The 14,325-nt window shown below is 39.5% G+C and overlaps 1 protein-coding gene across 6 annotated transcripts in view; it reads right to left on the bottom strand.

Annotated features, from left to right (window-relative positions):
* LOC124065741 (VPS10 domain-containing receptor SorCS1) overlaps positions 1-14,325 on the bottom strand; it is a 151,624-nt gene that overhangs the window by 58,832 nt on the left and 78,467 nt on the right. For all 6 annotated transcript variants that reach the window (XR_006844490.1, XR_006844491.1, XM_046401440.1 and 3 more), the window contains exon 4: positions 3,064-3,222. Coding sequence is in view for 4 of the 6 variants with exons in the window: in XM_046401440.1 (XP_046257396.1) it covers positions 3,064-3,222 (159 nt within the window). In the remaining 2 variants the exon portion in view is untranslated. The remainder of the gene's footprint in view (positions 1-3,063; positions 3,223-14,325) is intronic.

Raw genomic sequence — 14,325 nt, 5'->3', positions numbered from 1 at the left:
TTTTTGGGAATTCTGGAAAAGGGCCACCATGAATTTAGCCTACCCACAAGCTATGTAAGCCTGTGAATATTCTCATTCATCCAGGTCATGGTTATCTCAAGGAAATTCAATCGAAAGCAACTGGACTTAGATATTTGTCAAGCAGGAACTGATGAAGCCTCTTGGATGAGAGGTGAAACGTCTTCAAAGACAAATATCTAAGTCCAGTTGCTTCCGATTGAATTTCCTTGAGATACACAAGCTATGTACAAACTCCAGAAGTGTAAGGCTGATGTGTAGGTGGTTAAGGTCATCATAAGGCTCTCGTTGCTGGTTAGAGTCAAAATCCTTGCCAGATCCTTGAATGTAGTCTGTAAGGAACAGCCTGAGATACTGAACCCAAGGCATTATCTACCTTGATGAGGAAACAACTGCAACAACTCACATCTCGCAATATTTCAGAGTGAGACCTCTCCCTGAGCGAGGCTTGTGTTTCTGGGATTTCTGTGTGGATCCTTTCTGCAATATTATGAGACGCTTAGAGTAACAATCTCAACATGAGCGAGGCAAAAACAGCTCTTTTGATGGCAGTAACTTTGACAGTCAGAGCTGTCCCAAATGATTAGGTTCCAGCCATTGCAGCTGTTTGGTGGAAGCCAGCTGAGGTGATCTACTGGACCAATTCCAACACTTTTGGTAAGTCTGAATCATTTACACACCAAGATATGTTAATAAAGGGCAAAAGTTTAAAAAGACCAGACTTTCTCTTTAGTACACTCACATATAATAAACATTGCACAAAGCATTCCAACGTGTGAACAGGAAAAGATCATAGCACTATTTTTTTAATTAGCAAAAAATAAAATAAAAAAAAAAAAAAATACAAAATTGGACAAATCAAACTCGATTTGGTCAAAAAGCATATATCCTTCACACTGACCCCCAAAAAGGCTTTTGAACAAGGACACTTTAACTGTTAGGTTTACATAATACTATTCATATGTGAGACATCAAATGGTTCAGCATCAGCTTCTTCCATCTCTGTCTGCAGCTTATTCAATACTGAATACATTTTTATGTGAATAATATTGAAATGTTCATAGTAATCAAACATTATTATTTTACAACGCTCCCTTACAAGGTCTGTGAAGAGTTTTCTACTTGATTTACAATAACGCTGGTCAAGGAGCTGAACTGTGTACCAAATAGAAAGTCCTTTAAAGCAACACACGAAAAGTGTTTCACTTTACCAACTGTGATAATTGGGTTGATGCTGCATATAGTTTAGTAAATAAACAAAAATCAAAAATGCAAAATAGAGATTAACATTAGCAGGCCCTATTAGTTGACTATCTAACTATCAGCCAAGCAGCAGCAAGCCAACGTTTGCAGGTTCAACTTGAACTCCCATGAATTATACATCACTTTAATGAGTGAAAATGCTGTAGAAAATATGTGATATCTTCTGATGCCTTAAACTCATAAACACCATTAGATCAGTAGTTTATGATTATCATTTAAGAGTGGTTTGAGAGTTCAGACCCTTATTTACATTTTTTTAATGCACTGCATTCAGTCAGAGTTATTTATAGCCATTAAGTTAGAGTTTCACAGCTGAAACCATCTAAAACAGGTAAACAGAAATGAAAAATGTATGAAAGCACTGCTTGAAAATTAATTTAAAATGCGCTGGTGTTCCTGGAATTTTAGAAATCTGAGCATCATCACGCAGCAAATTGCAGGACTATGTGTTAAAGGGTGTTTGTGTGTGCACGAGGGATTACATACTCTGATACATACATACATACAATGAAAGAGTGATGTTCTTTCCAGGGGCAACTTGGAGACAGAGGCACACACACACACACACACACACACACACACACACACGCTCTGTACATTAACACATCCAAAAGTCTCCTCAGCAAAGAAAAATGCCTTCATTATTCATCACAACGGAAACATTAAACCCAAATGGGCTAAGCTAAGCTGCAAGAAAAGCATTTTATTAATGCAAACGGTTATTTTAGAATGTCTATAAATGACCTCTCTCCTCCCTCGCTTTATCTCTCGCTCCATCTGTCTCTCTCTTTCTGTCTGTTTGTCTCCCACAAGTTCAAACATGTGTTTATTACATTATTACAGATCATTACAGTAGCAGATTAAGGCTGCCTGAAGGACGCAGGCCAAAAAAGAAAAAAAAAAAGGTGCCAGCAGTATGACAGCGCACAGAAAGTCATGATGCATTTATGGTGAAACAGTTAAATACTTTGGGGAAGATTAAAATAGTTTGGTTATGTGACTCTGATTTAAAGTTTTAACTGATGTATCTAATAAAAACACACAGAGAACATGGAGGCAGACTAATTTTCCAGCATGTTGGGAAGCCTTGATGGGCAACATGGAGGGCACTTCATTCCACATCACACCCCACATTTTTTTGAGCTACACTAATTTAGCTTTTTTTCATGTTTAGATTTTTTAACATTTTGACTTGAAAAGTTATGAGACATCAAGTCAAAAATCATTTTAAAATCACGGTATGTTCTGTTTTAATGTTTATGTTAATATTCTATACAAAGATCATCCCAAGTCAAATTAGAAAATAGCATTTTGAATTCATCATTTTGACTTGCTTGAAATTAGAATTGGAATAACTTTATATTAAGGATCTCCACTTTAACTTAATAAGTCGTTTTGACGTGAGAAGTGTCTTAGAATTTGTAGATGTAGAAAGTCAAACTTTGGATTTAGAAAGTACAGTGTTTACTGAGAAACTCCAAACTTCTCATCCTTTTCTTTAGCTCATGGAAATGGGCACCTGTATCAGTGAATTTGGAACTACCTGAACCTATGCTTATCCTCTCTCCCAGTTGAACCTGATGAATTGCTTTGTGTGTGTGTGTGTGTGTGTCTGCCTTGAGGACTGCCTGCTTTGAGCCAAACTCTTGTGTAACAGGATCTCACATTCATACTCTGAGGCACAGCAACTCTAGACTGTTGTTCCTTATCTGGCTTAACACTCAGCTTCTTTTGATACCTTTGAACAAGCGACTGCTAAACTAGCCTTGCCCGTTCTCTGACCTTTTGGTCGTGGCTGTATGCCAGAATCCAGTCCTCCTGCTCGGGGTGGAAGAGAAGGCTGAGGATGTAGAAGTTCAGCCGATACTTCTGGTAGGTAGCTCCTTCATCAGAGCTGATGAGTAGACTGCTCTCCACTTCTGGATCTGTTAGCAGCATGATCTGGAGGTGACAGACGTGTGAGAGATTAGGGACAGTGTTGGCAGGTCGGCAATTTTAAATACTTAACAGAACAGTAAAAAACCACATTCTTTACAAATCATTTGAGAAAAAGTGGTTAATGTACTTAATAAAAGTATGCAGCAGTGTGTGACATTTGACTGTGCTGAATTTTTCTTCATTTGTCTGCCTTTCACCCACTAGTTTGAATGTCTGCAGTACTGAAAAGACAGACCACAGAGAGACAGTCAATTAAGACTGATTACCATATCTGAGATATAAAGTATATTATTACAAGCGTACATGCAGATTAGCATGTTAAGAATTTGTCATCCAGTTTTCCATTGATGATGCCGTATCTCAAACAATAATCTGCATCTGTTAGACTTGATGATATAATCAGTATGATACATCTTGCAGCAAATGTGTGTGTTTTTTTCTCTGTTTAAGTGGAGGGTCTGCTGTCTGCTTTCTTTATTCTCATCGCGGATGCTCAGTCAGGTCTTGAAATCATTAATTTCCCATGAGCTTCTTTCTTTTCTTAGAGGTCCAACATTTTTTTTTTGCTAAATTCTGGCACAGTCCCCAGAAAAATCACAAAAAAATCCCCCAGATAATATCAGATGCAAATATAATCAGAATCAGTGGACCTCAAGACACACAAGCGCTCTCATCATTAGGAGTATGTACAGTAGCAGAGAGTCTGGAGAGGCGCACTTGTGGTTGTGTGCATGGAAATCGATGTATTTTTGCAAGTCTGTGGATGATACTGTAGTACTGGCACTGGCAGATACTCGCATGTGGTGTAACCCTTGTTGAATATGATGCATGTACAACATCTTCAGGTTTAGCAGTCAGCTAATAGCAGACATAATTTTGAGATTTAGAGCAGGTTCATGAAAGATTTCAGAAACAAATGGAAGTTGAAATAACGTAATATAAAACATGTAGTTCATATTGCTATGTAGCTCAGTTGTTTTTGGCAAGACAATACACGTATAATGTTTAGTCTACCACTTACATTGCATATATGTCCCTCGTTTGCCACATTATGGTGTGGAATATCAAATTAGATTAAATGGGTGCGTTTGTATAGGCTACTATGGACCCAACACTATGAGTAAAAGTGGCCATATTCTCACATCAAGTTCATGTCATTTTGCTTGATGGAGTTCCAGTTACAGACCACTACATGTGCCAGAGCCCTGTTGAAGTTCTTGCTATGCGTCTGTCGCTGACAGGTCAATAAAAGTCGTTATGTAAGTGCAGTTAAAGTACTGTCCCTGTGTCACACACAGTAGCTTACAATATATTTAGAGGTGGCCTGTGCCAGTGATGTCATCAGACAGCCGTGATAAAGAAAACACACACTGCTCTCACAGTCAATATCATTCACAGTATGGAACTGTATAGCAAAGTGTTTCTGGTCTCTCTCTCCAGCGAGTCATTTGTCAGCACTCGCTTGGGTAACAGCAGCTATGGTGGGCAGACCCACTAACACCAGTTCATCAATCACAGAAGGCAGATATAATGCCACATACGTGAGCCTCATGCTGACCAATCCAATCAAATGCACTCAAACACTGTCTGAACCACAAATCCCAATTAACTTTTTGCTTACTCCCTGGAACTGAAAGTCAGCTGGAATAATAGACAACTTTACTATTGGCTCATGTATTCCTGGTAAATGGTTTACAGGAACATTACATGATCCAGTATGCTTAAAGAATTGTGTATTGCATCAGAATATGGAGATCAATACACCCTGATGAGATACAATAGACTATAAAAATGACTACAGATCTGAGTCAAGGTTTGTTTTGGGTTTATTAATCTTTTTCAATCTTTCAACCATAGAAGAGAAAATGCTGGGGTACAATTGTCACAATACAGAAAGGATTCCTGTACTATTCAGTTGCAGGAAACAATGGTGCACATAATGGTGTAATAACAATACAGAAGCTTTTGTTTGTCCTTTTCTACCTTCACTTGCTCTGCATGTAGCTTTCCTGCAAAACAACACTTTTGCATGTTGATGTTTCCTTGAGATTCCATAAGTTAATTGTGTGTGGCCTTTTCGCAGTCCACACAGCACACTAATACAGCAACTTTACTAATGCGCTTCACTCACTGCTTACCTGTTGTAACCCCTGTTATTTCTGTTGGTTGCGACAACAGGACTATTAGAAGAAGTGAATTTTGCACTTTCAAAGCTGAGGTGGCCAGACATGACATGAAATAAATGTTAATGTTGCTCTCTGTCTGCTTTTTTTAAGGCTTGCTGGACTTTCTCTTGTTTTCTCTCTGCCCCTAAACAGCAAAGATTACTCAGCTTTTACAGCTTTTTAAAGCTTTTTAAAGAAAACAACAATTATCTTAGTATTGGGCTTTAAGGTAGATTTCCGAACTTGTAAACAGTAATTTGACAAAACAATGTCAATTTAGGGTCCAGTTTACTATCAGCAGCATCTCCTAGTTTGATAAAGATCTCTTAGCTGAACACAGTGAGATGACATTAAAATGTCTAGCACAAAGCTAGTAAGTGGAACCTGATTTTTTGACATCTGAGATGTTTTCAAGTGGCATTAAATTGCTTCTTTCAGGGCTTCACATCAAGATTTTTTGTGAAATTTTAAATGAGACAGTCAGAGGTACCCCTCCATATAGTGTCACAGCTTTAAAAATCCCAATGAAACTCATATACAACTATAGTTTATTAATTGTAAATTCAACTTGAAATGATCTATTTTCAATTTTCACTTTCATATATATTTCAGGGGTGGTACGGTGGTGCAGTGGTTAGCACTGTCACCCCACAGCAAGAGGGTTCCAAGTTAGAATCCCGGTCTGGGCCCTTCTATGTGGAGTTTGCATGTTCTCCCTGTGCCTGCGTGGGTTTTCCCCGGGTACTCCGGCTTCCTCCCACAATACCAAAAACATGCACATTAGGTTAATTAGCTACTCTAAATTGCCCCTAGGTGTGAGTGTGAGAGTGTGTGGTTGTCTGTCTTTGTGTGTTGGCCCTGCGACTGACTGGCGACCAGTCCAGGTTGAACCCCGCCTCTCACCTTTAGTCAGCTGGGATAGGCTCCAGCTCCCCCGCGACCCTGACGGATAAGCGGTATAGAAAATGGATGGATGGATAGATATATATTTCAATATTTTAGGTCTATTTTATTTGAAGTTATTTTTTTCAGTTGCAGATTTCATGTTTTCAGATTCACCTTCTTTTTTTACAGTTTCAAATACTGTTTTTTCGTATTTCTGGGCTGCTATAGAAACATGAAACATGATGGACTCTGCAGAAGAGGACGTGCTCCTTCTATATACAGAAAGCTTGTTTTAAGGTGATGATAACACAGCAATTCTTAGTTTTAAGTGATTTACATAAACAAAAACAGAAATATGAATAAAATATGAATACCCTAAATAGATCTTTAAGTGCTCCATAGAGATGTGGTGGTCATAGCAACATATGCACACACACACACACACACAAAGGTCAAAAAGTACGAGTTAACTTTTCTTATCATTATTGGATAAGTAAAGAATACACATTTGACACACATATAAACCGTAACATTTCACTTTGTGGAGCAGACTGTGGGTATGTGTGTGCGAGTGCATGCACGTCTGTGCAAGAGAGACTGTAAATTACGAGGCCAAAAAGGTTGAAAATGACAAAGGTTAATGAAGCGTGTGCCGGCTGTAAGACATTTAAGATATGTGTAAGGAATACTTGAGTTAATTCCACCACCGCAGTACCGTAAATACTAGATAGAATATTAATGAAATTAGCTTCATATTTTCCAGTTCACACAGTCACCCAGTAATTGGATTGTGACTCCTCTCTATAAATCTATGCCTAATTCCTCACAATGCCCTGCAATAAAAAGAGTTTTTTGTTGCTGTCAGAGTTAAGTGGGTTTGGATTGGAAAAGCATTCAAAAAGGGGAGCAAAAAAAAGTGCATGAGATTTACTCTCTCTGTGGCAAGTGAATTTACAGTGACAGCAAGTTGGTTGGAAGTGATTTAATACAAGTTAATGAACTTTCACTCAGTTTCACCCACTTTCTGTTTCTCTGGATTTAAAAGCAAACAACTTGAAAACAAAGAATGATTCACTTGTAGACCGATGAGGGATCAAGTTCATATTATATAAGAAGTGCTTTCGTTATATTCGTCAGCTTTTGAGCTACTGTTTTTCTGCAAAGTCCAGTTGAAGCACACTGTGCCCTGACAACACCTTTTACCAACTAAGAGTGCTTTCACCTGTCTTTTTCTAGCCATTCAAAATGTAGATGTTTCTCAAAGAAAAAGAAACACAGAAAGAGAAGCTAAATTAAAGTCGGATCACTTCACAAAAGCACTTCTTATTAATGAATTCTTTTGGATGTGTTTGAATCATTGTGTATCTTCCATAAAAGGGATAGGATTTTCTGGTTGTATTGATGGCCCTCCAAGCAAAAGAAGCAACAGTGGATTATTTCACATCCACATCAGTGCAGTCTGAGAGATAACGAAACGTTAGCCGTGGCTTGTGCTTAGGCAAGAGGTACTGAGTCTCATAATTGAAGCTAAAGGGCAGCGAAAGGGGAGCAGGTCTAGCCAGGAGAGAGTAAAGCATTCACAAGAGGTTGAGAAATGTCAGCTGTAAAGATGTGCTGCAGCGGCTAAAGGTCTCAGCATCTCCTTTCGTCCCCGCCAACCCTTCCAGCCAAAAACCCAGAGAAAATTTAAGGGATTGGTTCTTTTACCAAATTTTTTTTTTTTCCACTTACACTTTATGGTTTTTAGCCATGCAAATAGTTTCATTTTTATGTGCTGAGATTTTGGTAATCTTTTTTTTTTTTTCATTCACCACAAGGAGGATTCACCTTATGGTAATACTATCCTCATAAACTTCACATTTTTATTCTTTAATTGACTGCAGGAGGAAGCATCAGTTGCAATGAACACGTTTGCTGTGGCTTTAGTTGCTACAGTCAAGAAGAAAAGTTGTTTAAAGTTTTCATTATCCTCAGTTTCAAGTGACATCTAAAACTTGTAGGAGGAAACAAGAACAGCCCATGCTGACCAGTCAGTCCTTGCAGCCTTCGTTTGGTATCTCCATGACCACAGTAACGTGGATGCATGTATTTGCATTTGTATTTGCGGGCATGTCAGCCATGTGTGTAGGCTCTCAAACTACAATGAAACCCCTTCACACAAAGCTGTAACTCAGAAAGTACTATAATGAATCTCTTTGTTACTGCGATTTGTAACAGTTTTTGGTACACTATGTCCTTCAACTGACGGGAGCATGAGATCAGAAGATGCTTATATGGGTCAGATGACTTAACGTCTGTAGACTTATTTATCACATCTAATGCTTCATGTCACACAATATTGTTAACATGGATTGCAAATCTTTTATTTGTGTGCTTTTACATTCTGTGCTACATCAATGCTATATTCAAATACCTACATCTTCTATTTTACATTGAATACCCTATTGACATCTTAATGACATCGTTGCCTCTCTTACATTCTCTTAAAGGGGTTAATTGCAGTATTTATTGATTCAAACCCTTATAATGAATGTCAGTGGAGGTTCATGGCAGGTCATACTGGACATTCTCTTAGAAATGCAATGTGTGCAGCCTGGCTAACTAAGGCATCAACAACTTTATTTGAACTTTAGAAAAATAAAGCTGCACTTTCCGGTAATACTCGGTGGAAGTCAGTAAGAGTAAATGGCTGAGTGAAGCATGCAGTACAGTATTTGTACTAATTGGCTTTTAGTGCTTCTATCATGTACCTGTTTTTTATTATGTGAAACCAATGAGAAAATTATTTGGATGTTAACCTCTTAATAGACTCTACACAGTATGTGTAACGGTTACTGCACCATTGTGAACGATGTATACTCTCGTCTCTGCGTTGTGTAATTTTTATGAAAAGACGACTTGTGCTTCCTTGGCTCAACTCACCATTTATTGTCAATGTCGTGGGAAAACAGGAGTACAACGTCTCACAGGCAGGAATGCAATAAGCTCCGCAACGAACACACACTAAAATACGCAAACCAAGATTAGCCGCTATCGTAGCTTATAGGCTAGTGACTTTCCCACAATGAGCCGCATTCGAACACATGAAAGTAAAATGAAACTTTTACAGGCTAATCGACGTTGCCTTTAAAAACATCAAGCCACCACATGTGAATATTAAGATTTAAAGTGTAAAACAATAAAATTGCGTTGTTATAGCAGAGCTTATTTTAGTGGACAGCATGGCAACAGGAGTGGGGTGCCCCTTGTCAAGTCTGCAGGGGCTCCAAGATGGCGCCAGTTCACATTGTCCATGGGGAACGAAACAACTGGTACAAATAGTCACAATAACACTAAGGGAAGTTATCACTTCATCACATATGTGCTACATGGTGTTCATCAGTGCTCACATGTACATACACCTGAACATAACTATGCACTTGAACAGCTGCCTCTAAATAAAATTATTCACAATCACAAAGCTGATGCCAGTAGACTTACAGCAAGGAAAGACTGGCAGCACTAATGTGTTAAGTGTACCCTTCAAGTACAAGACAGGCCTCTGTGTATCCCTGTGGAACCATGTTAACTTTGCAAACTGTCTGTATTGACAGCACGTTGCGACTCAGAACACTCTTGCTACATTTTTTTCATGAATATTCGCAACAGACAGCAGATGTCAAACTGCATCAAGCTACGTGGCGGCAAGTGCCGGACATGAAATTCATAATTATTACTTCTCTTTTCCCCACTTCCTCATCCACAGCATCGACCAGGTGCTTTCAACGGTTTGATCCGTCTTATTAAGTGCAACTCCTGTCTCTTGATCTGAGGCATTTAAGCCCGGTCTAATTGAACACTGCCTGACATTTTAGCTCACCCAGACCCCTGCCAGATCTGACAAACAGTAACATGTCAGCTTCCGCCTTTCAGTATAATTGGATTTCCATTTCTGCTAGCGAGCTAGCTGCCCCTTATGGTTGAACATAAGTTGTAGGCTGTGTGCGAAAACACAGAGCTACAGATTCATTATGTATAAATGAACAAAGACAAGACAAACAAGATAAGTTTAGATAATTAACCAGTAGCATCTCCACTGTAGACATCTTGATCTGTCTTGAGCTACTGACATGATGAATTCTTCACAGTGATCATTAATAAATAACACAATAGCATATGCCATTTGGTGCACATTTACCAAGATTTAATTTGTTTGTAGGGGAATTCAGGTCCCTTAATCTGGCAGCGTCAGCTGCATTAAAATGTAAAGGTTTCACTCCCCTGCTGTGGAAATGGCCAATGTCCCTTAAAAGCAAGTAAAACAATATTGATGGAATACCAGAGCTCACCTAGATTTACCCATCCCATCTTTACAACTCCACTTCTCTCTCCTTCTTCTATCTCTGTGTCTCACACTCTGTCAACCTGTCTCCATCTTGCTCCATCTCTCCATCCATCTGTGTTTGTTTTCAGCCTGTCTCCCCTCCTCTGCCACTGTGTCTTCTCACAGGCTCAGGGGCACTCGCCTCTCCACTCGTCGCAGCCATTTGGAGATTGTGCCTTAGGGCTGACAGATGTTGTGTCCCCCTCCCAGCACCACCAATCCCCCCACCACCTCAAACGAAACCATCATCCGTTAGCTTGCCCTCGATTGCGTTGCCACTACTGTGTGCACCACGTTCCAGCTGACAAAGCATGGCTGATTTGCAGTAATTCAATTGGCAAGCATTGTGTCCTTAAAAAGCCAGTGGCCAAAAAAAAAAGAAGAAAGAAAGAAAAAAATGCTCACCTTCTTCTTTCCTGCTTCATCCCAATGTGCACTTAAAGGATGTGTTGATATAAGAGTGCTGTTCTTGTACCAGGTGGTATAGCTCCGGGTTTCTCTGGTGTGTCTTAATGACATTTGACCTGTTTCATCAGGAACAGCTCCATAATTTCACTGTAGCATTAATTTTAGTGCTAAGTTTATTTCATATTTAATGTAGAAAGTAAGTATTTTCTATTGCTTTCCATCCTTTTAAATATTTATTCTCTATAAACAAGCTGCAACTCTTACTTTGTTGTCTTCAGTAGGAGAAATCTTCTAAGTTATTTTTCTCATGGTTTAGAAATGCTGTTGTGAAGCCTGAAATGTGACATTCATTTTCCTTTCATTGCCATATAATTATTCTTCAGAACAAAGAATCTGGACTGGACTAAACTGATTATAAAATCTAAGAAATTTGAAAATTCTCTGCTGCAACAAAGAAGGTCTCTCTGTTCCCCTTCAGCACTCACAGAAAGTCAAATCTACGGGTGTTGCCAAATCAACCAGGAGGGAAATTTTAAAGATTACTACTCAAAGTACAACAAAAGTCTCTTCTGCACACCCGGTTCAATACAGGAATGTTACCCAATTGTTCTTGCGAAAAACAAAAAACATACAAACACAGAATGCAGGGGCATTCTTGTTTAATCCGGCACTGTAACAAGTAACAGAGCTTAATCGATGTCTTTGTAAAGACAGTGTTTCAGTTAGACATCAGTGTGAAAAAGCAAAGCGGGAGTAATGACCGATTCTCTTCATAGCAGTATTGCACATAGACTTCAACTCTTAACTAGAAAATGCTCACAGAGCTTCACCAAGGAGACAGTCAACGCTCAATCTAAAACTGAATGAATAATCTAATGAATGAGTACTTATCTCAACAAAAAACTCCACCTCAGAATCTCAGGAAGCTAACAAAAGCACTAGTTTGAGATTCAATACAACAGTAAGCACACAAAAATAAACCCAAGTGACGTCTCTTGTATCTAGTAGACAAGCTAAGTGATTCTTCAACAACTTTGCAGTTGTAGTCCGGACAGTGTTCTGCTGTCAGCTCCATGAAATGGTCAGACTGGGAGCTAAGTGGGTTGCTGATGGGTCCATGGAGTAGAGAAGAGGGAGTTTGAAAATAATCTCATTCCGTAGAGCTGTTGAACTATGAATTATACAATTACTGGCTCACTGCCAGGGGGTTGGCAAGCTAACTGATGATTACTGATGAGGAGGAACTGGGCTTCTTAGTAACATCAAAAGTGCACATTTTCTGGATTTGTTAATATTCTGAGGGCCGAAGTGGCAGGCCAGATGTAGCTGAACTAAACATCACTAAATGAAACTATTTCCAGCTTGTCTATGACTAAGGTGGCTAATTGCCATCTTGTCCTAAACTGTTAGACTTTTTGGCCCTGAGTATCTGTAATTTAATTATCAAGTTGACATTATTTTGTGCATTTGTATAAATGCTGTAATAAAAGAATATGTCAAAGCAAAGGGAAATGTTTTAAATCTGACAGAATTTCAATTAAAGAAGCATGAAGTGAGAAGAGAGTTGTTTTGGTGATACCATCATCAGGTTGTGCGGCTGCACTCTCACTTCATGAATATATAGGGAGCCTAACATTCCCTTAAGGTGACACTCATAACTACTTCAGAAAAAGGCATCAATATTACATAATGTTGAGTATTTATGTATGACATTCCAAGTCTTTGCATCATACTGTTAGTCTGTGGACAATTTCCATTTTCTCTGATAGCTTGTGGATTCTGTTTGTCTTTCTGCTTTTTTGTCATTGCCATTTTGAGGACAGTTTCAGGATATGAAATATTAAAGTTTGCTTTTAAGTCTGAGCTTGTATCCAAAAGTGAGACAATAAACAAAAGTCTTTGAGGCTCCACAGTGGGAGAGGTCTCATCTGAGGTGAATTCATATTCCACCCATCTGCCTGTCTGAACCACACAAGGCTGTAATTGTTTTTGAACGCTATGCATGCAAACGCATGCATCCACACACATCAACAAGCAGGCAGGCTGACACACACACACACACACACAAATACACACAAACACAACTGAGGCCTTTACCATAAAAACAGTTGAGCCTAGCGATTGTTGTTTTAGTCAATACATGCATTCATGAGAAAAAAGCAGTTATGTATTCTTTAAAGACAGCTCAGGTAAAGTGGCAGAGACTGAACCCAACTGTCACTCATATGCTTCCTCTGAGAAAATTCCTCTTTGTTTTGAAACCATTAGAGGCATTACCCATTTGTATGAGACTGCAATCTGTGAGGGTTCTTTTATTTTTTTTAACCAGCACTCACCATCCCGAGCCATTTACTGTAATAATGTGCTCTCACACAAAATCTCAGGCTAAAACCCAAAATCATTTCCCCTAATGTGTGCCTGAGATGTGCTCTCTCATGTATGGGCTCAGTATGAAGCCACAATATGAAAATTGATGTAATTGCTGTGTTGTCAGTCTGAATTCTCCATGGGTGACCCCTGGGCCATCCTATTTTTTTACTTAGTCATTCGTTTTTTTTCTTTTCCTCCCCTCTCCACTCTTCCACACTCACATGTTCTCTGCCAGTATATTTGCTGTCACTCCCCCTCATGTCTCTTGCTCACTTTCTCTCTTTTTCTTTCTGAGCAGTTGTCCCCCCCCCACCTCTGCATCCTCCAGTGCTTTACTCTATCCCCTGCAGCCACAGAGGCCTGATTTACTTCCACTACTGGGTGAAGAGAGGAGCTTTTGTCTGCCACCAGCAGCGGTCACATGGCACCATGCCAGGGGTGACAGCCAGACTGAAGACAAACCTGCGCTCTCTGCTACCCTCCCTCACTGGCATGCATGTGTATGTGCTTGGATTTAAATAATAGTGGGTGTGGGTATTTGAGAGTGAGAAAGTTCCTCCATCCATGTTTACACCCTAGACAATTTTAGCCACAGTAGCACCGCGGGTGACAATATTATAATATCCATCTATCTGTCTGTCAGTCTAAAGCTACGATTCAGGGCCCACATTGCTGTCCACGTGAGCTAAATGCTTTTGTCAGTTCCACTGGCAGTGCCCTGCCACTACTGGGCAGGTCAGACCACAACCTAGTCCTGCTCTCACCATTATACAAGCCTGTGGTTCAGCAGCAACTAGTCACAGTGAGGACAGTAAGGAAACATTGATGGTCTGACTGACAGTGTCTTTGAGTACACTGGGTTCTGCATTGACAACACCATCCCCACTAAAGAGGTCCGCTGCTACCCAAACAACA

The sequence above is a fragment of the Scatophagus argus genome, chromosome 2, assembly GCF_020382885.2.
Source record: "Scatophagus argus isolate fScaArg1 chromosome 2, fScaArg1.pri, whole genome shotgun sequence".
Taxonomy (NCBI): Eukaryota; Metazoa; Chordata; class Actinopteri; family Scatophagidae; genus Scatophagus; species Scatophagus argus.
Note: the sequence above shows the minus strand (reverse complement) of the source record. Positions and strands in the feature narration are given on the sequence as shown.